The sequence below is a fragment of the Etheostoma cragini genome, chromosome 18 (assembly GCF_013103735.1).
Source record: "Etheostoma cragini isolate CJK2018 chromosome 18, CSU_Ecrag_1.0, whole genome shotgun sequence".
Lineage (NCBI taxonomy): Eukaryota > Metazoa > Chordata > Actinopteri > Perciformes > Percidae > Etheostoma > Etheostoma cragini.
Genome location: NC_048424.1, coordinates 9229854 through 9256674, shown reverse-complemented (window position 1 = coordinate 9256674; position 26821 = coordinate 9229854). Strand labels below are relative to the sequence as shown.

General features: G+C 39.9%; 2 protein-coding genes across 3 annotated transcripts in view; both read left to right on the top strand.

Annotated features, from left to right (window-relative positions):
• Positions 1-11771, top strand: part of mthfd1l (methylenetetrahydrofolate dehydrogenase (NADP+ dependent) 1 like) — a 31931-nt gene extending 20160 nt beyond the window's left edge. For both annotated transcript variants that reach the window (XM_034900103.1, XM_034900104.1), the window contains exons 21-28: positions 2418-2557; positions 3017-3058; positions 4051-4154; positions 4268-4445; positions 5194-5301; positions 5456-5608; positions 11272-11390; positions 11630-11771. In XM_034900103.1, coding sequence (XP_034755994.1) covers positions 2418-2557; positions 3017-3058; positions 4051-4154; positions 4268-4445; positions 5194-5301; positions 5456-5608; positions 11272-11361 — 815 coding nt within the window. In that variant the 3' untranslated portion in view covers positions 11362-11390; positions 11630-11771. The remainder of the gene's footprint in view (positions 1-2417; positions 2558-3016; positions 3059-4050; positions 4155-4267; positions 4446-5193; positions 5302-5455; positions 5609-11271; positions 11391-11629) is intronic.
• Positions 11772-17336: 5565 nt separating this feature from the next.
• The window catches only part of akap12b (A kinase (PRKA) anchor protein 12b), a 39162-nt gene continuing 29677 nt past the window's right edge, over positions 17337-26821 (top strand). The window contains exon 1 of the mRNA XM_034899751.1: positions 17337-17648. Coding sequence (XP_034755642.1) covers positions 17514-17648 — 135 coding nt within the window. The 5' untranslated portion in view covers positions 17337-17513. The remainder of the gene's footprint in view (positions 17649-26821) is intronic.

The following is a 26821-nucleotide window of genomic DNA, read 5'->3' as shown; positions in this document are numbered from 1 at the left end:
GAGCAGAGTGATTCATTTCTTCATGGAAACATTTGTCTTATCACTAAAATGTCAGAGAGATGTGCTTTATCAAGTGTCAGCCACAAGCATTTTGAACTAAAGTGAATAACTCCTTTTCTGAAAACCTCATATGCATGTCCTTGTTTCCAAACAATGTTTTCAATAATTTTCTTATTTGTAATAGATAACATAATATGGGTATATATGAGGGTGGTCTTGCTTTGCCAGACCCTCCTCCTGACCACTCCACATAGCGGTCAGGGATGGGTGTAAAATGTGCTCTGGTTTATTGGCATTTCTTTTAACCAGTTACAATTGTCTGGGGCACCGGCAAAAACACGTTTAAAAGTGGTTTTAATCGTGCCACAGAAAACTCAGATTGGACAGACAGTCTAGCTAGTTGTCTGAATTTACCCTGCAGAGATCTGAGAAAAGGTTGACCATAGTCCTTATAATCGGCCAGTGTTCTCAGGTAAATCTGAGGCAGATTTGTAATATTTGTATATTGGGCGGTATAAACACAATTTACTTTCCACATCCTAAAGTAATCTCACCCTATAAGGCAGCATTTACTGTGTAGATAAAATCTTTGCACAAATAGACAAAATACATAATGTATCACGTTTATTGAATTTCTTTCCTGACATGCTTCCTAGTCACATTTCATCATAATTAATCTTCATCATCATTTCATAATTTTAATTGAATGAAAAGAGGGTTAGTGGATGGCCGCCCACACAAATGTTGTAAAGACAGAAAGGTTAATGCAACTGGTTTGAGCTAGTGTTTAAGATCGCACACCTCTCACTGGTGGAAACCTTACAGTCTTTGGTGGAAACGGTTCTCCTGGTCCTGATTCAGGGAAGATGTTCAGAGTGAGTAAGGCTTTGGCCAGCTGCGCAGTTGCAGTGAGCAACTGATGCTCTGGAGGGATATAACTTTGAAACTGATATAAAAAAAGTAAAATATCTGCACTAAACCATGGCTTTTAAACCAAACCAGCCTTTATCACTTGACATGCCTAGTTTTTATGTAACTGTACACTCTACTCTAAGTTTTTATATTAATGAACCTAAATTTAACCCATTGTCAAATGAGTTGCTACATAGCTAAGTAAGACTATCAGCATCACAAAATACTTTGTATTTCTCAGAATGGCTATGTTTCGAACAAGTTGCACGTAGAAACTTGTGTGACGATCATTACCTTTTCTGAATCGTCTGTTATATTTTTTTAACATCTGTGGCCTCCTTGGCTACTAGCAACCGCGTGGAGGAGAGGTTGGGGCACATGCGCAATAACGGAAAGCTTGTCCTGTGGGTGCAACAGCAGTGGTGTCATTACTTAGAATTCTTCATGGGCGTGACAGAAACAACACACTATAGCTTTAAGATATATAATTGACTCTGGTTTATTGGCATTTCTTTTAGCCAGTTACAATGGACTTCTTAGGGTTGACTAATGTTTTAGTTTTAATCCGAGTAGATTGAAAGAGAAGGGCTAAAACTAACACTTCACTCATGGCTGCCATTAGTTAATCATAATTTCAAGAGTATAATAAGATGAAATGTTTAGGACTTCAGCTGTTGGTAATGTACAATGATTTGTTATAGTCAGACAGAGCAAATAGACATCTAGACATGACATGGTGGCTAAATAAAACAAAATACACCTGGAGTCGTAAAAAAACTGACAAAAGTTAAGCAACCTGTCAACCTTGGTCTTCCTCTAAAATTCTATTCTTGGCCAAACGGCAAGTGTTTTTTGTACAATGGTGCTACGCATATGCGAGCAGTCCCACACACATGCACACAATAAGTAACCCAGAACCTTATCTTAATAAGCCTGTCATTCCTTGTCGACTATTTGCTGTGTTTGGAGCCTGTTCAAGAGGCCTGTGTGTAGGGCCGCCCATATCAGTTGGGCCCTGTCTCTTTGAGAGACCTTACAGTGAACCCATTACTCAATACAGTGTTGCTGTTCAGACAAAAAGCCAGTCAGACTCACCTCTTATTCCCATGATTCGCTAAAAATTTCTGAATCAACTCAGGGATGTGTGTATAAAGTTGTTCCAATGACAAATATGGTTCGAAAAGGTATTAGGGTTAACAGAGGTAGAGAGGATATGATGAATGTAGACCAAGGACTAGCTCAAGATTAGGTCAACCCATGCCAGCTCTCACCACGAATCTCACAACTTATTTTAATTTCTATGTGCTGCTGCTGCAGTTGTGGTACGCTGCATGCCATTTATTTGGCAATTCCTAAGTCATATCTTGAAGAGCACATACAAAATACTGGTAAAACCACTGTCTATGTATGTAATGTTTGAATGCAGGCAAAAATCTTAACACGCACTCAATAGATTGTTGTTCTAGAAATATACATTTTTTTAATGGAAATATCTTTCCTCACAGTGACGGAAGCTGGTTTTGGTGCAGACATTGGCATGGAGAAGTTCTTCAACATCAAATGTCGGGCTTCAGGGCTAAGGCCAAATGTGGTGGTGCTAGTTGCAACTGTCAGAGCGTTAAAGATGCACGGCGGTGGCCCAAATGTAAGTTGAAATAACATAGTCAACAAAACATTGCAGACAGCCTGGCTTTCACCCACACATTTTCTCTGATGTTGGAGAATTAAACAATCAGTGGCATACACATTTTCACATCTTAACTAGCAACACTGTTATGTACACATTCTCAATTACCCCACATACAGTGGCATGCTTTAAATGGTCATGAAAACAACTGCTGTTAAATAACTGTAATCCAGTAAAACTTGGTTATTTAACCAGTTTAATACAATAACTAAAAGTTATCTTTATACATATCCATATTTAAACAAAAGAAGTATATATTACCCTAGTAAGACACATTACAAGGTTGCATGAAGCTTTTAATGCTCTTTTCATGGGCTAAATTCACCATGTGGTCTAATTAATCTGTCCAAAACTAATTTATTGTTGAATGTGATTTATGATGGAAGTGTCTTATTTTTCTTCTTTGTGTGTTTTCAGGTGTCTGCAGGCGCACCTCTTCCCAAAGAGTACATTGATGAGGTATGAGCTATATAAATATACACAAATGTACACAAAACAAAATAAGCATAGCCACTCTGACAAAAAGATAAACAAGAGGGAGACATGACGAACATGTCTAACATTTTTAGTTTGAGTCTGGAGGTAGGAGTGGGTAACAATCACTTTCACTTTGACTGAGCCTGTGTCATAACATTTAGTTGTAAAGGTCAGGATGTTTCCAAGAAAATAAAAGTGATTTAATCTCATTGACCAATGCAAGGCTCCAATTATGAAACAATCATGTGCTCATATAAGATAACACTGTTTGGTGGTGTGCCAGTGTGTTGTGTTTTCGAGTGAACTGCCGTGATAGCCTTACCCTCGACATTCCCAACATGTTGTTGGGCCCCATTACAACTCTGACCTGTAAAATGGGAGAGATCATCAAATTGAATTGAATCAGGACACATGGGTGTCTCTTTATGCTGGGTTTGACCTTTTAGTGTGTGTGTGAGACATTAGCTAGAAAGAGCGTGTGTGTGTGTGTGTGTGTGTGTGTGTGTTCACTGGTCTTTCAGGCAAGTTCAGCTGAGTAAATAATGAAGCAGTATAAGTTAATTGTGTAGGCTGTAATGAGAACCAGAAGTACTGGGGAAAACAGAGCCATGGAAATGAATTTATGGGACCTGTATGGCCTTGCTGCTCTGAGCCTGGGGCTACACACACATAGTGAAAGATTGGATTTCTGCAGCCAAACTTGGAGTTTGCTGCACAATATGCTATTAATGTTCTCTGGAGTAGCTGGACGTCTGCACTCAGTAGTATAGAATGTGAAAATTATAAATCCTTAACTGCACACAATAGGATACTACTAGTCTTATTCTATTATGGTTATACCGTAGTAAGGGGAGGGTGTTGCTCCAAGCCTTGCCCTGAACAACCGGCAAGCAGTCAAGCGGTTTAAGTCGAGTTAAAAATAAAACATTTCTAAACTTTGCTTTGTTCCTTGTTCTTGTCTCTTTCTCCTTTAGAATCTGAATCTTGTTGAAGGGGGTTGCCGTAGCAATCTCAGGAAGCAGATCCAAATAGCACAGCTGTTCGGGGTGCCAGTTGTGGTGGCTCTCAATGCCTTCAAGTAAGATGCATACAGTCATTGGACTAAAGAGTTGTAATGGGATAGTTCATTTTGTCTCTAAATACGTGATTAATCAAAAAGCTCTGCTAACGCTTCCCTTGGCGATCCTTTAGGACAGACACCCGGGCGGAGATTGACCTTGTGTGTCAGATAGCAAGAGAGTGTGGAGCATCTGATGCTGTGCCATGTCACCACTGGTCCCAGGGTGGCCGGGGTTCATTAGAGCTGGCCCAAGCTGTGAATGAGGCTGCCAGCAGACCCAGCCACTTCAAGTTCCTGTACAACATAGAGGTGAGAGCAGATACTCTAGATGGAAAATCTGCAATTTATTGAAGATCCTGTTCAGACCATTTTTAAGACATAAAAATAATTTGTGTCTGATAGGAATTTTCCAGAGTGAAGTTAAATTACTCTGTTAAAATTTACATTTGCAAATTTTTCCTCAAAGAAAAATTGCGAATATCTATAAATATATAACCATTTTATTTCAAAAATTGAAATAGTGGACACAATATGTCTGGACCAAAGTGAAGTAACCATAGGCAAAACATATTTTGAGTGGGGGGGTAGGTTTTGAGAACATAACATTAGGGGTCTTTTGCCTGGTGGAATGGAGTTCAAAATGTCTTAGGAGGAAGAGCGAACTCACTAAGCCACAGTTCTGGTATTATGGTATATTTAAAATAAATAATATTCCCTAAGCAACAGCTTAGGAGGCTTGTCAGATATGTCAGATCTCCAAATTCACTTAAAGGTGTGTGTGTGTGTGTGGGGGTGTGGTTGTGGAGGGGTGGGGGGGGTGTGTGTGTGTTGTTTTTGACTGCAGAGAGCAGAGGAGAATAAAGGAATGCAGTGTCTAGTATGAGTCAGACAGTGAAAGTCAAACATGAGTTTTTTATTTCATTCGCTCTTTGAAGCTTATCTTAACCTTGACGTCATACGGATGTGTATTCATTAAATCTAATTTCCTTGATTATTTCCTTTTGACTGGAGTGCTCATATTTTTCCACTTGTCTCTGGTGGACTGTCTTTCCCATAGATGCCAATAGTGGAGAAGATTAGAACAATCGCCCAGCAAGTGTATGGAGCTGATGACATTGAGCTGTCTCCAGAGGCCAAGGCCAAGATAGAGTACTACAATCAACAGGTGAGGTCACTGCTGCTGCAATAACAACTGACTCACACACTGATGGGACTCATGCAGCTCATCTCCCCGTGTCGCACTTTCTCTCTAACTTACACAAATACACACCCGCACACATTCTAACTGCTGCTCTTGATTTGTTTTTTCCTGAAACCAGGGCTATGGTTCATTGCCCATCTGCATGGCAAAGACTCACCTGTCCCTGTCCCACATGCCTGACAAGAAGGGCGTACCCACTGGATTTGTTTTGCCAATCCGAGATGTTCGTGCTAGCATTGGGGCTGGTTTCATCTTCCCGCTTGTTGGAACGGTACGTAATTGTAGTCTGCAACAGTTCAGAGCAGAAGGATAATGCTAACTTCAGTCTTTGTGCATTATAGCTCACAGTCCCAGAGCTCTTTGAAAGTGACTGGATCCACAAATAGATATGATAAACGCATATACTGTAATTTTTCTGTGTATCTAATATGTTTGTGCCGTCATTGTTAAGAACAAACATTTTATGGAAGCTGTAAACTACATATAGTAAAATACTACATACTGTATTGTACAATACATTGGGAACCCAGACCACCTTCATATTGGGCTGTAGAACGAAGATTTGTATGTATGTGGATAGAGCAGAAAGAACTTGTGGCACTTAAAATAGATTGTGCCTCTGCTGCTTTCATAGCATTGTTTCTGGCCATAGCAGGCAACTGACTAAAGTGAAAATCTCAAAATAACAATTCTGCGGACGCCCGGATAGTCAGTTGGTATAGCGGGCACCTTTTATGTAGAGGTTTACTCCTAGATGCAGCGGGCACAAAGTTGACTCCGACCTGCTGCCTTTTGCTGCATGTCCCCCCCCCTCTCATGTCTTCAGTTGTCCTATATAAATAAAGGCCAAAAAATGCCCAAAACATAATCTACAAAAACCAAAACAACGATTCTACACTTTCTGCTTTGCACAAATCATCAGACAGACACTGTTAGAGACTTGCTGGTGAACCTCATGGAGTGTTTACCAACAGGGAAATATGGCTCTTTTGCTTATAGAGACCAGAAACAAAGCTGACAGGAGAGTGAATGTTGGACTTACATTTATCAGATGGACAGAAACACGACTCCCTAATAAATGATAAAGTTGCTCCGTAACTGATGGATGAATAAAAAGCAGCTGTTGGCTAACAAGTTCACCATATCAACAACATGATGATATGTCAATGTTGTGTTCAAAACGTCATTTCACTGCTCCCAAATTGTCAAAACAAATCAATTATTGTAGGTTTAAAGTCAAATCTGGAACTTGTTAGGCTTCACCCTCAGGGCTTAATAAGCGTTTTGGTTGAGAACCAAGCATTGTTGCATTTTTGCCGCACAGGGAATCATAGCAGAGTGTTTATGATTATCTTACATTTGGACCCAGTGCACACAGCCACCTGTATGTTTGTCTCTACGGATGTATTTCAGTGTTGTGTGGGTATGCATTGAAACGTTTGTGTTTTCTCTGTAGCCTGGTCTCAAAGTGACAAAGCAGTTATCAATGGCTACTTAAAGCACAATGAATGTAATCTTTACAGCCTGGCTTCCTTTCTTTACCTCGTTACTGTTAATATCCAGCTCGAACACTGATGACTCCAGCTGCTCACTTTGATTTCTCAATGTCGTGGATAGAAATTCATTTTGGCTCTAGTAATTACCTTAACTTATTTAAAGCCCAATCAATACTCTTGGGAGCCACAACATGTATGATATTGCATGTTGATGTTGTGGTGGTTTGTTGCAGTGAAGTTGAGTCAGACGTTCCTTGTTTGCATCTTAATTCAACTAATTCAAGCATCTCTCAGGAGCAATGGCAAATTTTGTGTTAATCACTCCTGATCCTGACAGCCCTGTTGCCATCTCCCCACATAGGTTCATGCAGGTGCTGTAACCCTTTCTCCCATTCCTTCTACTTTTTGCCTGATTTTGTCTCTAAACGACTATTTAGATTTGCTTCCACCGACAACCATTTTACCAAGCTGGTTGAAGGTGAGCTGGAGCCTCTCGGTTGATGATGGGCTGGGCAGGAAGGAAGCAGATTCCTAAGCATTTTGCCTCCTGCGGTTTCACCAGTGTGCCCTGGGGGAAAGGCTTTGATACGATAAGGCAGAGGTGTCAAGCACCGAGCATGCTGGGAAGGCATGGCAGTGTCTTGGTGTGGCGTCTGTCCAGTGTCCCAACCTTGCCTTTGATCTGCTGTGGCCCGCAGAGCCTCTGGCACGTATACAACCCTTGAACTGTGACTCCTAATCCAAAGGAAGTCTCCAAATTGTACTTTGAACTCTTTGGCTTAGCCTCCGTCTGCCCGACTGATCCATAGACATTTTCAGGCATCAGCCGTACAACGGTTTTTAAAATGGTTATTTGGTTATAATGACACGGTTCTCACATTTTAATCTTCTACAGTAGTTCTAGGTGCTTACTAGAAGTTGGACAGAAAACCCCAGTACGATGTTTCAGATTCCTAGAAAGGATGTTGAAAGAGAAATGTGTTGAGCGAGGCAAGTGGCACAGAGGCTAGCATGTAAAGGGGGAAGGACTGAGCATCTACATGCTCTCTACTGTCACATGAAGCAATAATCAGTTCATTAAACTTGATTGAAGGTAGTATTTTGTTCACTTTTTTATGTTGCTGTTTTGCTTGTTTTTATAATGAAATCTGGCAAACATTGACAAACTCTCAGGTCACACATGACTCCCAAGGGGTAGAAAGATCTCACCAACAAAACTCTTGAGGCAGTGTGAGTGTGAGAGGAGGGGGTGAAGGGTCTTTACAGGGTGAAGAATAAGGAAGGGACTGATGTCATGCTTCAGATATGTGAGGGAGGGGTTGCAAGCAGAACAATAGCTCTCTTTAGAGTTCACATCCAGTTAGAGCTGCCTCCACTGCATCTTTAAACCCAAAACTGTTCCCATTTATCGAATTCCCCCCTCCATGGCTGGATATTCCACTTGGTAACAACTGGTTGATTTAATGATAAACTTTTAAAAAATTGATTAATTAACAAGTTGTAGATCGGTTAAAGTGAAGTGGTTGCAGCTATAAGGGAGACAATTTTAGACTTTAATTTACGTTGGCTTGCTTTGATCAGGGTATTGAGCCAAAGGCCAACAAGCTCAGTAAATCCAGCCAAGTTTTGACTTTTGAAACTGACCTGTACTTCAACTGTAGATTTACTTCAGTTCCAGTGAAGGTGACGCAGAGATGCGGAAACCAAAACTTGCACAAAAAAAAACGATTCCAATAAAGAAACGATTTGACCGGAATTGTAATTTTTTAACTCTAAACATCCATTGAGCTTTTAAAAAAAAAAGTACTCTCAAAGTGTAATTTTAACATTTTCCTCCCTCTAATGGCTATTTAATCTTAAATGGCACAATTCTATAATCTCCTCCGTCCTTGTCTGTAGCAACTGTGCTATTGTTGACCGAGGATCTTCTACAGAATCAGTGGGGGGTATAAATCCAGCTACATTGTCTCCTCTAGGGTTTCCCCTGACAAAGATGCATTGTGTTTGGGAATAATAGAGGGTCTTATTTGGCTGAGTGGAGATTCCAACTTTAGCCACAGAGTGTTGTGTGTTTTTGCAAGTGCCAACTTGTTCTCAGGCTGGCAAGGAGGACTGGCTGAACAACGCATCCTTTGTTGCTATCCAAAACCTTGACAGTTAGTCTTCACATTTTAACATCTTTTCATATTTAAATGTCCTGCTTGTTGCGTTACACCAAAAAGAATGTAATTTAAAGCGGTTTTACTTAATTGTTTTGGGTCCTATCTTCCTGTGAACTGAGAGTTATAGTCCTTATATAGTTCCAATTGGATGTTGCCTGCCAAAATGCACCCTCGGAGTTGAAGCTTACTTCTCCCCTTACTCTTTATATACACATTATTGTACCTTTTGACTTTCCATCAAAGAACCAGATATTTTCTTACGCAGTTAAGCCTTTTGGACTGATGATCCAAAAGGTAGAGCGGTATATTATGCATCTGTGAGTCACCTAACATCATCTATGGGAAAAATTAAAGTGACTTTCAATTCCGCCAACAGGGGCCCCTGAAATAGCTTTTCCTTCTAAGCAATTTCATTAGTGACATATGCAATAGTGTTTGGACATTGTGATGTCACACTAAAAGGAGGAATTAAGCAATCCCTTTTCCATTAATGGTCTTATCCATTAAAATAAAATGTGATGCATTGATAGTGAATTCCTGCTCATAGTCTGAGTCATGTTGATGGTTGTGGTCAGAGCAGGGTCATGTAACAGCAGTCACTGTTCAGACCAGCCCACAATGAGAGTAAGCAGTTACCGCCCTCCCTGTCGGATTATGTAAGCATGTACTGCTCATTTAGTCTCTCCGTTTACATGCAGAGCCACGTTTCCTCAGACAGGAAATTGGCTGGTCACTTCCCCCTGTCTAATTTTCACTAATGGGCCCATAACACTGGCCCTGGATCAGAAGGAAGGAGGCACGCAAAGAATGTTGCTCCCTGTCTAATGAGAGAGAAAATGTACTTTTCAGCTTTGATGGGAATTGTACTGTGCTAAATAAGTTCTTCTTTTTATCTGCCATGCAACAAACACTGGAGTTGCGCATTTATTGACTTGAAATGTTAGATTCAGATTAGTATTGGTACGTACACCAAATGAAAAAGCCTTCAATTACACATTACCCATAGCATATGCTCTGGGCATCTGGTCCCGTTGACTGGGCTTGAGTCTCCATTCACATGGTCCTCCAGTTCACGTCGTAAATTTCATAGGGAAGAATTTCCACTGTCAGTTGTTTTTTTATGTTCTTATTGAATCTGTCTCAATACATCTCTAATACAATTCAGCTGGTCATAGTAAAAGGGTTGTTAAATTCATTTTCTTACACAAACATAAACACACACACACACACAGTGTAGAGGTGGCAGTCTCTAGTACCCAGGCTTTTAAATTTGTTGTAAATAAATGTTATGGTCCCTTTTTTATGTTTTTTTTAAATGATTAACATTTTATTTTTAACTGAAAACATACATCGCACACCATGGGACATCAAAATAATTTTCGGTTTTACATGATCATCAAAGCTAAAATTTCAATAATTTATCTTTTTGGGTCTTTCACTATCAGATATACATATGAAATGCAGCTTCTTTTATCTAGTTATTGGACAAATCCATTCTCCATACCACGTTCTTCTTGCAGTAACGACCATTGATCCATCAGAGGAGGTAGTCAGTGTTGCCACTATGACTATGTCCAGTATATAGCCTCGTAACTTTTGTCTCATATCTGTGAGGTAGCCTTTTGTTATCTGTACTTTGACGACAGAGAGAACAAAGCCTCCGTTGTCTTTGGCTAAATTCATCCCTGCCAAAGTGAAGGTTGTCCACACATTGATCAGCTGTCTGCCCAGAGTTAAATGAGTCTTGATTGTAGTCATTAAATCTGTAGGGGTTGATCTTATTCTTTCTCATTTACGCAAAGTTTGATACCAAGTCTGAGTGGATTGTAGAACATCTGTGTTGTGGCAAAGGCTTTAATATGAGGTTTAAGTAATTATCTACATTGTCATCTTCTTATTTGGTTCTGATGTCACTGACATTTTTATGAGACGCTTGTTTAAAGACGCACAAAAAATTTGAACCAGCTGCTTATATTAAATTAATTTAGCAATGCTGAAATGCCCGGTTTCAGTTAATTTGTGGTTTAATCGTACGTAGGGACACCTTTCAGGAGTGCTTGATTGTCTTTAAATATATAAGGTCTTTACCGACTATGGTCAGTTGTGCGATGATTTATTTCTGATGTATCGGTTTATATTTTTTAGCACATTTCTTGTGCAGCGCAGCTGCATTTTTTTGTTTGTAAATATTCAATTACACGGTGTGAGAGTTCTTTAATCTTTATTCAACTTTTAAAATCATGTTCCTTACCCTGTGCTTTTGTTGTTTGCCTCAGATGAGCACCATGCCTGGCCTGCCAACCCGACCCTGTTTCTATGACATTGACCTGGACCCGGTCACAGAGCAGATCACTGGGCTCTTCTGAGCATCTGTCAATAAATTATATTCTCACAGGTACCTCTCATACACTTCAACATAAAATATTCCAGCCATCTGTGGGAGCATCCATTTTGTCATTATAAATATTTTAAAAGCAGCTATTGTCTCTATAGCTAGACTTGATTTCCTCCCAGGAGTTTTTAGTTTACTACCTCAATCACTCAATGCCAAGGCTCCAGTCTGTGAGGCTACACTCTACTCTCACTTACACACACAGTTAAAATCATCGTCCTGTTTCTGTTTTTTTCCCCCAGGCTTCCTGTTCTGTTCACAGGATCCTCAACCTCTCGTGTGCACCATCGGACACATCCATCCCCTGCATCTTTGACAGGAAATGCTTTCTTACTTCCCAGCAACCCAGACGCTCTCCACATCACATTAACATGCTCTGGGGGGGCGAAATGGATTACTGGAGAATTAGCTCAATGCTGTATTTGCACATCTGTGTGATATGCCAAAGATGACCTTCTACAGCCATATCGTCTATAACATATATGCAGTGTTAGTTTTAAAACCATCTTGAATTTTATGTTGTGTTTACCTCAACTTCTAATTTCCTTTTTTTTACATGAAAAGTCACGCAAATATCAAAATTTCCCTTTTTTTTTTTATACATGTCTTAAGCTTTTAAACTGAAATGGGCAGAGCTTGTGTATTTATTATCTAAACTGCTGTTGTACGCACAAAAAGCCATTATGGTGTTCATGTAAGCTCTAAATGTCCTAACCTGCTGGATGCTGCTGAATGTCCAAGCTGCTGGCGTGAAAGGTTTCACAAGTTAGAATCATCAGTTTAAAGACCCTTTTGAGATATTGTTCAAGTATTGCCTATTATGTGTTGAGAAAGCTCAAAACTGAAGTTGTTTTAGCAGTGTTGATGCATCCTAATGCATTTGAACAAAATATTAGTATGATTTTTGGTACGTTGCACTTCAGAAGTTGTTAAATATGTTGTTTATTTCAATCTTGAATATAACTTTAATTAATTAAACAATAGCCTTTAACAGCTCATTACATATATGGTATTTGCTGCGTGAAATAGCGCCTCTTCTAGTTTCTCTGAGGGTTTCAGAAAAGTTTACAATTACTTTATAATATTGATGGTGGTCTGAATTTCTCTGTAGAACTTCCATGCTCTGGTCAGGGTTTGCATTTACACAGCAAACACATTTCTCAAAAAAAAATATTGGTAACTGTATGTTAAACACTTGGTTCTCTAACGTGAGTGCCTTTCAAATAAACCTTTTATTTACTCCAAAACCGTGTGTTTGTTTTCACACCCAGCAGTTGATGTGACTCAATCCATCTGTTGTTTGGACACATGCGCTCTCTTCCTGTTATCCATGATGCTGCAATACAAACTTATTTTTCTCACATCAAAAGAAAGCTTCCTCTTTCTCACTCCACTTGCATATTAAAACTTGAATGCTTTTATCATTTTCTTCTGTTTTTTTTTCTACCGGGTGACGCTTTACTCCTCCAGTGGTGTTGGAAGCGTGCCTGAAAACCAACAGTTGGTGCCCCCAGCAGCACCCTAGGGTGCAGCATCTGTCATTATTAGGTGTTTCGGTTTGGAACATGGAGCAAACATACATATGTGTGCCTGTCATAGCTGGCATTCCACACCTGCTAAGTCTGTTATTCTCTGGCATTTAACTACAGCCGAGACTGCAGGAATGCGCTCATTTATACACTAGTGCTCCAACGGCATATTTAGTGTGTGTGTGAGACTGAAGCCCCTTGTTTTGAGCTGATGAAGGGTTGAAGACCTGGTGTTGATGAGGAGGGGCTTCGTCATCGCTTTGTAATGTACTGGAAAATCCCTACTTTGTCAGGTTGGAGTTATTTATGTTGAGCTTCTGTCTTGATCTGATGAAGCCTCCAGTTGTTGGAGCTCTTTAAGCAGTTTAAGCACTCATATTTAATAGACTGGCTAATTTCAGTACCAAGGACAGGTCTCTTTGATGCCTGTGTGAGTGTAACTCAAACAATGGCTCAAATGATCCCAGGCTGGATTATCAACTGGGCAAAGCAGGCAGCTGCTCCTGGATCTGCTAATATGTTAATCTTAAATTTACTTGCAAATGTGTTTATAAATGTGCACCCCTGAAGTAAAATAACAAAGTCGTCTCGTATTCCAGTATAGGAGTATTGGTTATTCTGGGTCTTTTTGCAAAATATAACGAAACAACCATCAGTGTGCTTTGGACGCTGTACTTGATAAGAACTTGGAGGCAACAGGGTCCTCCAAACTGGCCATGAGTGTAGAGATGATGGATAAATGCTAAGATCGCTTTGCATTTATTGAGCATTGCATTTATTTAAGAATACCCACATTCCTCCCTGGTTAACAGTTTGTTCAGTATGACTTATGTATTGCATAATTTTGAAGCTACTTTACATGTTATAGTCTAGTTCTAAGTTGTTTATTAATTTTGGAGAAGAAAAAGTGTATTACTCAGCGTTTCAGAAAACCAGCTTTTGTCTTTACATTGCAGTTTTCTGAGTAAAAGTCTGTTTTATATCATATGCAACATTTAGTCCAACAATCATTATACAAACATACAGTAGCTCACATCTTTTACTCATCCTGTTTTGGAGCAAACTCTTTAATTTGCTTCTTCTAGTAAAGTATGAATGTGTTCCCCCTGCAGTGTCTGGGCGAGCTCTTGCTCTGTGTCCACGCCAGACATCAACCATCAGGACATTAATCTTTAACTCACCCTGTCTCTAAAAAACATGACACTTCCCACTATTTCATTGTAGCCTTTGAAGAAAAAAAAAAATGCTGTCCGTGTATCAACTGGAAGTCCTGTGGGAATGTTTTCCATAGATACGTATTATCCATTTGGGGACTTGCAGGGTGTAGCTGATGAAGTGATATCTCTTGTGGCAAAAACTTAGATTCTTGCAGTTTTACCATCAGCTAATGCAGCCAATTGTCATATCTATCTATTATTAGGATGGCTGTTCCTTCTCAAATATTCCTCATCCCATTTAAGCAGACTGATTATCTTTTAATATTTGCTACCAAATATATTCTGGTTTGTATGTCTGTGGTCAGCTGAATACAATAGGTTGGTTGTATTTAGACAAAGTCCTGGAGTGGATTTCCATTTCCCGCATGAGGACAATACAGCAAGTGTGAAAAAGAGAGTATTTGTTTGTGAAAGATACTCTACCCTTCTTCGTGTATGTGTGTGTGGCAGAGAGAGAGTGAGTGCTTTGTGCCTTTAATGTGCCCTTGCATTACTGTTTTATTGAGTAGCAACCATGACATATCCGGTACGGCTTTAACTTTAACAAGATCCTTCTTCCCCCTCCACATTTCTGCTGATGGGCCTGCCATGCTGAAGGTCATTGACTAACACATCTATCTACACACTGTGCAACTCTAATGAGGTTATCTGTCTTGCTTTTGTGTCTTGCAATACACGTGTCTGAAACAATCATGTAATTTTGCAACAAGAGCAGCACGTAGTGCGCCAATGAACAAGTCTGAGATAATTTTGCACCACAAAGGTTATAGGAGATTGTATTGATGAGGATTTGGAGATTCAGTGGTAAGCAACATTATGCATCAGATTCACATTTTAAACACCTCTGGGAGCAGAGCAGTTTAACCACAGTGCTCTACTCTGCTGCCTCATTTTAACAGTTTGGGTTAATACAGAGGAATACAGTATCGTGCTGTCAACTATGCTTTACATTTTTTTCCAAATAATATTGTAGTACTATTTGTGTGTAATTAGGACAACTGCCTACATACTTAAGATTTAAACTGTCATCCTGCCATGTTAATTGAGATTATTTGATCATGCTAAAAATAGTTTGCAGTGTTTTTGGTGTATTTTTGTGTGTGTGTATTTCAGGCCTATGTGTAGGGATTAACAAAACAGTGTAAATTGAAATCTCCCAACTGGTGATCAATAAACAGTATAGAATTAGTATTAATAAAACAATCTATCGTGAACGCTCAAGTTCAGGCAAGGCCACAAAATTTGTATAAAACAAACATTTGTAATAAATCCATGCACATTTGTCAAAATAATGATCCAAACACGGGTCAAATTGCATTGAGTCATTTTAGATCGTCTGTTTTCTAGCCCTCAAAAGGGGGCGCGGTCTTTACGTTAAGCGAAGTACCCGGATGTGCCTTACGACTAGCCTCAAACCGCTAGCGTCAAGCAGAGAAACGAAGCGTGCTACAGTCTACAGACGTCTGGTACGTTCACTTCTTTCTAACTCCACATCCCCAAAACGTATAGTCTTCAGACCCAAACGACATTACAACTTATTATATGTCGTGCAGTTCTCTCTGGAGGTACTACGGCCACAAAGAGCTCCAGAGAGAACTATATTTTCACACATGCAGTAACAAAACGTTAGCACTCCCAAACACCTGCACTGCGACCAGTGATTGGAAAAAATAGACCGCGACACACGTTGACGTTTAAAATCGGTGTCAATGTCTTATTGATTTTTATTTGTTCATAGTTTTTTAAAGAATATTTTTGTTTTCAAGACAAGTTAAGGGAAGTATTGAGGGAAGTCTAATGTAGCCGTTGTCAACTCTCCAGTCAGTTGTCATTTTACCAGGTCATGACATGGCACCAAGTCTTCAGGCGGGCAAATCTTAAGTATAAAGAGTTAAGTCTCAAGTCGTCATTTTTGTAGCTGCACATATCAACATTTCTTCACAAACATTGGCTCACATGACTGACTGCATAGTGCACAAGTGGCGAAATTGATAGTCACTGTGAACCATGGCAATACATCACTGAGTCAAAATATCATCCAGTACACACTATGTGTGTGTATGTGTGAGAGAGAGAGAGAGAGAGATATGGAATTTGAGATTTAAAGTAATTTTTGAGCTTCTATGTAGGCCAATTAGAGCAACTTGGAATAAAAGATAGCATCAATGTAGATTGATTGAGAAAAATCCAACTGGAATAAATTGAGAAGTCCCATTAATGTTGTCTTTGTTTGTGTTTTTACATGAACTGCAAGAATATTCTGCTTCATATCTCTTTGTGATACAAACCTGTCTCAATACATTAACACCAAAATGCCAAACGTGCTAAACTTGACCCAAGTTTATTTGCCTGTCAAAGGAGATGTTTCTTGACCTTGTTAATAACCCCAGGAGAAAGACGGGGGTAGAGAAAGAGGGTGGAAGAAGTGATGAATAATTAATATAAAAGTTGTTTTGCAATTTTTAATTTGTGTTAAATTACAATTTAAGTCATTTGACATTGTCCTAGTCTTGTTTTGTATCTAAGTTAATCTTGATGTATTTTCTTATACCCTAAACAAAAAACGTTTTATATTTGATGATCATTTTACCTGTGTGCTAACGTTGTAAAATCAACAATGCAGATGGTCTGATGACTCCACTCGTTCCTTGGTCAATCTAACAATGCATTGCAAGGCATTACGCTTTATAGCTTATTGTGTGGTTTGCCCATAAAACCTTTATTCTACTAAGAATGCATACACACATCAGACAAATGTGGGGACTATAAAGTCCAACAGTGCCACATCAAATGCAAGTGTAAACACACAAGTTTACTTAAATGTGCACTGTGACTTTAATCTGCTGCCTGCTACCAAATGAGCAAACAACAATGCTTGTAATTCTCTCATAATCAAACAATGCAATTAGTCCCTTTTATCTCCCCTGGCTTTTGTAGGTTTTGTTTTGATGTTTGCATTGGATCACTCCATAAACGTGCAGGCTTTCATACTATGTATCAGTGATTTAAGCTGCTCCAGTTTAATTTACCAGCCCCCAATGATAGATCTTATTTCTGCTAAAGATGGATAAACTGTGCTTCAGGCTATACAAATTTGATTTCATGCAACCGCCCTCTTCTTTTCTCACTCTCTCCTCCATCAGCACCGTCTCTGATGCTGCAAGACGTGCCCCATGTGATACTGAAGTAGGTGGAGGAGGTGGGGTGTCAAAGTTAGCTGGTCCTCGGTCTCCACATCACTCCAGGCGATCCCGGGGCGGAGCCGCATGTAGAGCTCGTAATTTGGACGCTTTGGATACTCTCTTGCAGTGACACAGTCGTGCCATCTTGGAGGGTTGTTTTTTTAGAAACCGAAGTTCACCTTTTTGTGATCGTTCGCCATGGGAGCAGAGACCTCAGCGCAGCGGGACGGGAAGAGCCAGGAGGATGCCTCCGCTTCAACTTCAGCCTCCGCCGGGGAGCTGGGTGCGGAGGTGCACGCGCTCCAGGAGGGAAGCGGCGTCCTTGACAGTAAGGTAAGCAGAGACTGAGGCTTTTGGGTCGCTGTTAACCAGAGCTCCCTGCGGTGGGCAAACCCGAGAGAGCAATGCATGTTCATTTTGTGGCGTTTATTGTGCAAATCGGGGACTGCTGTAACGCTACTTTAGGTATTTGTGCAGGCCTATTTACCTGTGCGTTTGCAAACAAACCTGTCGTCACCCCCTCCCTCTACATTGGCCCACTTGCGCATCAGCGACGTGCTGCAGCGCACAGTGTCCATGTGCGCCTGACGCTGTTTCTGCTGAGTAATGGGTCGAGCTGTCTGCAGTCCCGCAGTAATAAAACGGAAGCAGCTCAGCCCCGTCGAAATGTACATCCACACAGGCCCCCAACCACATTTTTACAAACATAAACATTATTTTGCTCACAAAATCACATAAAGCAATTCTATAATTCATAAAAAAAAAGTCATTTTAAATCGACATTTATTTGCATTTATCTAAAGTATAAAACAAGGTAAAAAATCACAACATTTGGACAGATTAAAAAACACAAGTCAAAGTCATTGAAGATGTGCAGGGCTAGGACTTTTTTTTTTAATTTGAAAAGTAAACCTAAAAAATAGGATCAAAATAGAAAGAGAAAAAAAGGTTAGAATATGTGAAAATAAACAGAAATTTGGTATTATGTGTGTTATATCATCAATGTGAGGTAAAGGTCCCAATAAACTCATACAAACGTAAAACCTCAGACATTGACCTGTTGACCCACTAATGAATAATAGATTAAATGAATAAACTAAAACACGTTGGCAGCATATTTGAAAGGAACACCTTTTCCTTGACACCATGTTTCAGTCCGCTGACCGGAGCTTGTTTACCAGTCCCAATAACTGGACAGGGCACTGAGCACTGACCATTTATGGATGAAGAATATTAGATTATAAACTTATGGATTTGTAAATTTAAATAACATTTCAACTAAACTATTGTAAGAGTTAAAATGCCCTTTTTTATTTCCTTGGCTGTGCAGGATGTTTGGGTCCATCTGCCATCATCTGAGGGATCTTGCTGACCTCACACTGTTACCTTGGTGTAAATTTGCTCAGCATTGTGTGAATGAATATTTGGGAAGCGCCTGCTAATGGCTATGAATGTTTCGCCACCTGCTCTATTCACACTTCATATGACCTATTGGATTTATTGACTTCTTTAAAGGCTGGAGGTCAACAGGTCAGCGTTTGTGGCTTGTCTCTTTTTGAAAGGTCAAATGACACTACGGGAGACATTTAATCAGACTGCAAACACAAAGGGCTTAACATTGGGTCAAGATTTGAATCAAAGTTACATTTGTTTATCCACGTTTTTTCTCAAGAATGTGACTTGTTTGTACATGCCGGCCTGCACGTAGTCGTTTTCTTGTGAAATTACTTGACGTGTGTGGCGGTTGGATGTTTTGTTAAGCTTTGAGCTGTTATCGCAGGCATCATCACGGTGGCAGTGTTTGCGCTCATACCTTACCCCTGACACTGGAACATATGATAGGAAGTGTTATAAAGCTGCTAGTCCTACTTGAGAGTGTCTATTGTTCTTTGATTCTGGCTGTGATGGGGCGAGATGCAGTTTGTGTGCTTAGAGCCACGCTTTCACAAAATGTGTCTTTGTGTAGCAGGTGCTGTTCTTGATTGCTGCCAGATTTAAAACCAGTTTCATTTACTTTATTTACAAATCAATTAAAACAGGTAATCATGGTGAAATCCCTGGGAGTGTGTGTGTGTGTGTGTGTGTGTGTGTGTGTTATATAAAATCATAGCTTGTGTGTGTGTGTGTGTGTGTGTGTGTGTACTGTAAATGGTAACGTTATAACATAAAAAGTAAATCTCCAAGCGGCTGGGAGTAAAACTGTGCAGAAGAATTCACAGACGAGACACTGAATCAAAATATATTGTGTCATTTAGGTTTTAGCAGGCTACCCAGCGGTGCCCAGCTACGTCCTGCTGTGCCTTGTAACACCCACAGTGCCCTGCTATGCTACAAAGAACTACTACTAACAAACTCTTCATTCTAATCCCAACCGGTCGTCAGACACCGCCTACCAAGACCCTGGGTCGGACCGAGGTTTCTGCCTAAAAGGAAGTTTTTCCTCGCCACTGTTGCACTGTTGCTTGCTCTGTAGGAAACTACTGGAACTGTTGGGTTCTTGTGGATTCTGGAGGTTGGTCTAGACCTGCTCTATCTGTAAAGTGTCTTGAGATAACTCAATGCACGGAATGTGCTATGGGTGCCATCTATGTTTGGTACTAGTAATTTGTTTTCATGTCATGGTGGCAGAGAATTGTGAAATCAATTCTAAGCTAAAAAAAATATTGTGAGTCAGATTTTTCCCTGAATCGTGCAGGCCTAATCTGTACATCAGTAATATGTTACTCACACAGTAGCGTATCCCAATAAACAATCTAATAATGACAATATATTATATCACTCAAAGGGGGCATTTTTCAGCATGAGTACAGTAAGTATATTTTGACTGATAATACTTTTAATCTGTACTTTAACTGAAGTATTTCAAATGTTAGGTGCAGAGGAAGACCCCCTTGGTTGTTGCATGTATTTCATACCTGAACTATAGTAGCTGGAAAACTGCAGATTTAACTGAGCCATGTTTTCTGATACATTTATCAGAAATGTAAGACCGTCATCAGAATAAATGATAAACATATACATCAAAGTAGTGTGAAATGGATAGTCAAAAGGTGGATAGATGATATAGATAATGTGTTTTGATTGGGGGGAGGAGGAGGTTGATGACAATGTGTGCTTGGCCTTCCTGCTTGATACACAATAAATATCCTCCTCACTCCAGAGGAATTTTAGCAATATCTCTCCCTCCACCACTGACCTGCCTTCCTGTCTCTGTCAACCTAACAAGTGTTGTCTAAATAATCCCATTAAGGTCATAATACAAGCAGGCCTTTACATAGATTACAGAGTTACTTTCCTGGAGGCTGTATTGTTGCAACCTACAGTACAGAAAACATTGTATTAATGCTACAAAAGCTGTTATTTTAACTTATCTAGATTTTCTTAGACATTTTGCTTTCATTCCCAAAATGTTGCATTTCCCCACCTCCTAGCTATTATGTACTACTGCATAGATACAAATCATAAGCAATAATTTATTTCATGTCAATTGTAATCTGGTTAAGATTTTTGAATGGGTTTCAATAATCAGTTTTTCATTAGATTGTTACAATGATCAGTGTGTAAACACACTCACAACATACATGCTGCCATGGCCTCTTTTTGTCTGTCTATACTGTCCTTCTATTTCCCAAACAGACAATGTCACAAATTTTCTCTCTCAGAAACCACTTTCAGACGTGACATACCGGGTTCATCACAGGTTGTAGATTTTGAAGGTGTTGTAGAAATCTTTCACGTGTACATCACACTGTAGCAAAGAGATAAATTAAAAGGGAAGATGGCAATATCTAGATTTTCCGCAGGTTTTAAGTTGCTCTTAAAGCCACTTTAAAAATCTCACAGTAATGTAAGTACCGATACAGTGGCTTTTATTTTGAATGACCAACATGTAGAATGTGTATAATTAACAGACAGGATCACAGTACACGTGTCTCCGTCTGTCTCTGCCTGTTCTTCTTTAATTTCTTAATCGTTTCTTGCATCCCAGCTAGACAGGAGCTTCCTGTGAAAACGCTGTAACTTTTATGAAACTACAGTAAATGCCAGTGTTTTCACTCCAAACCACAATGACTCACAAATAAACAATAACATACATAAGACCTGCATCACATGTCGGGTCTCCTGCAGTCACAACTGCAGCGGCAGGTGACTCCAATGATCCAACATGAAGTTATGTAACATAATGTGTGCTGATTAAGTGTGATGCGTTCCTGTGTAATGAACTGCAGCTGATCAGACACTGCTGTGGCTCTGATTATCGTGTTTATCAACGGGAGAGAGGGAGAGGGACAGGACAAGGACAGGCCGGGGCCCCTGTGTGCACTGTCCCAAAACAAGAGGAAGGAACCAACGGGAGAGAGGTTGTAGCAGTTATTTGGGTGTGGATCCCTGAAAGAGGAAAAAAGGGTGGATATAAAAGCAGATGAATAAGCCGATTGTTGTCCCTCCTGCCTGTTGTAAAAGAGACACTGATGACAGAGGTTAAGTGAAAATGGGCCCAGGTAAAAACAAAAACAAAATTAAAGGCAATGTGTGTTGAAAGTGGAGTTATAGAAAGTAACTCCCATTCCCAAATTATGATTGCAAATCAGGAAAAAAATAACCACTGCAGTCTTAGCCTACTGCTTTGTTTACTTTAAATCAGTTGTTTCTCATTTCAAAACTTCATTTTCAATGACATACACCTACATACTCTATACCAAGCAAGAAATGGTAAGGCCTTTTGTGTAATTATGACTAATAAGACTAAATATTGTACATAAAGAAAAACAAAGGTTGCTTATTGACTTGCCCTGAGCTGTCTTGTATGGAAAATTAAAATGCCCATTAAAAAACAGTTTATATGGAACCAGATCTAAACTCACAAATGATGTCAGATCAAAGTAGTAATGTTACCCAACATTGCTTAGAGCACCTTTTAACTGTTAAATGGTCGATGGCAGACGCCATACCACCACTCTGTAAACTGTAGTAGATAACTAGAATATTGAACTTTCATGTTTATTTTGAAGAAATCAGATTTATGATTTTTTTTTTTTTCCTCCTTGTCGAGGACAAACAGGAAGTAGGTTTCTGCTAATTAATCTGCCCCTCAGCCAGCTTTCTATCTTTCATCTCCCAGATTCATTGGCTGTAAAAAACAGACGTGTGTTTTGAGGATGTGAAAAACCAGAGCTCTTTTGTTCCTCTCCCCTCTCCGCCCCTACATATTAGACTTCACTCCAATAGTTTGATTCAATAATGAATACCCTGGACGTTATCAAATCCCACAATGGCGTCAAGTTCAAAATGTTACATAATGTTACAAAAGACATTTCTTCTGTCTTTTTACAGTGTCTGTTAGGGCTGCACAATTAATCTAATTTTAATCACGATTTTGACTTCCCACGATCATTTTTCAATTTTATTTTTTATTTTTTTTGCTTCATTTGACAGCCTATCTACCACTGCGTAAACCACTGTCTGATCATGTGCCAGTCAGTTGTTCCCTGCAACCTGTGCAGCTTAATTTCTAGATGTAGAAAGTCACAGAGGACCGAGTAATGGGAGGAAAACTCAACAGATAGCAGTCGGTTATACGTCGATCTCAAGGTTTACCAGTAAACGCAACATTTTGTCCCGCCTGTTTTTCAGACAACAGCAGTGACCAGTGCTAGTCGGTGCTAGTAGCGTCTGTTAGCTGTTAGCTCTTCTAGCACGCACCTGTGCTAATGTCCTCACATCCGCTGCAATGCTGTTTATATGGATATGGGTTAATTTTGCGTTACATGACCCATTTCGTCTGTAAAGCCGTGCCTGTGTTGGATCTCTACTCTACTCTCTCGTCTTACTCTCCGCGCTCGGCCACACAGCGTCCGCCGGTTCACACTTCTGACATTTGTCTACAGTTTTAATTATTTATTAACACAGCTGTATATGGTTAAATATGAGGGGCAAACCTGTATTTGTACCAGTGTTTCCACGGGTAACTCGGGCCGCCACGGCGAAGAACACAGAAGAAGTTATTGAATGTAACTAACTTCAGTTGGTAGAGTCACAGCCTGTGAGACGGAGCTGCTGGACCTGGGCCAGAGGTGTGACCCATGGCCAGAATATCATAGTTCATAAAATGCACCGCAGTGACAATACAGACATTTCTTACACACAACGTGTGTATCCGCCATTCGACCAGTGCTGGACCCGTTCATAATGAGTCAGTCGTCGGTCTGTGAGTAGCATCCATCACACTCCCTCTCGCAGTTATAAATACCCTATGTGATGATAAAATTGGTTTTGGTTAAAATCAACGAATAATCGTGATGAAAATAATCGTTATTGTCATTTTGGCCATAATCGTGCAGCCCTAGTGTCTTTGTAATGTTTCACTTAATCTTTCCAGCTTAGTTATTAATTAAATTGTTTAAACTGCAGTACGTTTTTTTCATTGTTCCGCAAAATATTAGTAATAAGAGAGACGCATTTAATTACTCATGCATAATATAACAATATATTTTGACATTGTTCTTAAAAAAATCTGGTTGTCTCTGTTTGTTCAAATGTAACAGAGCAAATTCTGTGTAAACTCTTAAGTTCTACTTTGATGTCTCTAGGATAGTTTTTTTATTTTTCCTAACTTGTGTAATGGGAAAATTACATAGACAATGATTTTCTTTCAGTAATTGTTCTATTTAAGTGATTCTTCATTATAAGTAAATCCTTCACATATGCCTCTGAAACATATGTCTCCTAAAGATATCTTCTAAAGTAAGTCCTCCAGTGTTGGAGACAGGTAGAAATGTTATTACTCTGCAGTTCTCCACTGTAAGCAAAAGGCAACGAAAAGCAGTATAGACTATACGTATGTATGTATGCAGTGAGACTTTAAATTACCATATTACATTCTAATTCATGTGACTAAGGGCAATGGGTCTCAGGCTGTGGGTCACGGCAGCAACATAAATCCAAAGTTTATTGTCTTGTGATATGATTTACGGGACAAAAAAGCTGCTACACACGTTTTATTTTCCGGTATTTCCTTTGACCTTCCTTCTGTACAGACTCTTGGTTTAATATTGTTAAAAAAGAAAGAGATGCCAGAGAGATTCATTTCCGATATTGACGTGTTTCTTATGTATTACATAATACTGAGGCTTTCTGGGTAATTGTGTTAACACAAATTGGAAAATGGCCACTTACTCAATTTAGAAGTTAGATTCACTTTTGTGATGCACAGGCACACATGACCATCCAGTATCGGTGCTCCTTGTCAGTATTGGTGGTGAAGGTGAGAGGAGGGGACTCCTCCTTAAGAAGAACTGTCCTTTAGTGATGTCTTATTGAATGTGTGAGGATTGGCCGGCAGGGCTTGGCCACACAGGGACCGTTACAATTACTCCGTCCCAATCAATCATTACGATTGGAAGACTCTGCCACATCAGCGTCTTTGTGAAACTGCCTTTCTATATTGCCTTACCAGTTTGGGATTTCTTTTTTGTGTCGTCATGCAAACACAAACAAGGCTGGAAAGCCCTCAGATACAAATCCTAAATTAGGGTGTCTCTTTTCATAATTAGATTATTATCCTTCACACTGGCCCTCATTTATCAACCTAACGTAGAAAACAGCACAGATATGAGCGCCGAAAATCCTTTTACGACGGGCTTAACGTGGGATTCATGAAACGTTCGCATCACACCATTCAGTATGGTCGTACGTTGATGAATGCAGCGGCTGGAAATGATCATAATTTAAATATCACGCCCCGATATATTCTCGGTTATGAGGCCTCGCCCATAAAATCTACGACATGTCCAGACGTAATCCGGCTAAGACGCGGCACTTTTCAGAGTTGGAGATTGATACCCTGACATCTCAGGTTCATTTGCACTAACGTGTGTAATATTTGGCAGCCTAAAAACTGGTATTAAAGGCTGTAGGAATGGAAAGAGATAACTGATGTGATCAACAGTGTTGCCGTAGTAAATCAGACTCCAGGTGAAGTTTTTATTTATTTAATTAATACATCCTTGACAGATGTATGCTATAGTAATATACAGCCTTCTATTGCACTCTCTTAGGCCCACATGTAATGGGACCTCATTCAGAGCCAGGCAACTGTAAACTGTGAGGGAGAGCATGTGTCCTCCGCCCTCCGTGCTGGACCACCACGCCGACCCTGTCTCCTGACAGCAGAGGGGCTGGAAAAACAAGCCAGCCCCTCTGCAATGGCAGAAAGATATCGTTCACTTGTAGCCATTAACAACACTTTAAAAGACAAACGAAAACCTGAAGAATAAATAAAAATCTGTTTCCTGTATTGAATATCATTGCCAAACATAATACGAGTCGTAACATCCTGTCTCTGGACACTGCTCTCTAGGCATCTGCTCATCTGGCTCCATCGCTATGTTTATGGCACCCTGTTTTCCTGCACATTGTTGTGCCCCCCCCCCGCTGATCTTCCCTTATTCAATCCAATAGAGCTCTCCACCGTGGCCCGTGTGTGTAGGCTACATGTGCACTGTTGCTCTGCTCATAGAGGTCTAATAAACGAGCCAGATCTGCCATTGTCGATAAGTGATCAACTGATGACTTCTTTTTCTCCCGTTAAATGCCGCACCGCAAGTCCACACTGACTCGAAAACTTGCGTACACGAGTAGAGACCAGGCTTGAGATTCCTACCCGTCCCATTGCCTGTGTATTAAACAGTGGATATTTGGCGGATTTTAGGAGTTTCAGATATTTTCTCCTTTATCGATGTCCGTTAGATGGAACTGATAAGGAATGAAGAGTCTTGTGATTTTGCTTGTTCCAAATTTAATAATTGATGTCTTTCCTGTTTAAGTCTAGGCCTTAACCTCCACTGTGACACTGTGCTTAAAATAACCTCTCTTACCTCCATTACATCAAAAGCCTCTATGGATTCTCTCATCTATCTTGCCTCTACTTTATTTCTCCCTCTTCAATTTTAGCTCCATGACTCATACGGTTATCTTCCCGTGCACCTGTTAGCTTTTTGCTCTGCACTCTGTGAAAACAAGAGTGGAAATGCACCAGGTTTATCCATTTTGTGTGACATCCCTTTTTTTTTTTTTTTTTTTCGTTTATCAAACTGATTCACATGCTGGCCACCAACATCTGGACTGGAGTATGGCTTACCTTGATTTGCATGTAGCCAAAAGCAAGACTTGGGAAGAAGTGCCATCTACAATGCACTTGCATTGTAGATGCAAGTGCAGACAATTAAGTGTCTTATGGCCATCTACAATGCACTTGCATTGTAGATGGCCATAAGACACTTAATTTTACAAATGCTAATGTATGTTGAGAATAAATATTATTTTCTAGACCACTTGTCAGGAAAACAAACATTCCCACCAACAACCTATCCTGTTGTTTCTCTATTGTCAGCTAAAGAGTCTTTGAACTACATTGTTGGGTTTTCAACCTGAAAAGGGATGTGTATCCCCTCTTTCATGAACTTGTTCACCGCTCTCACTGCCTTGTGTTGCTCTTTTATGCACAT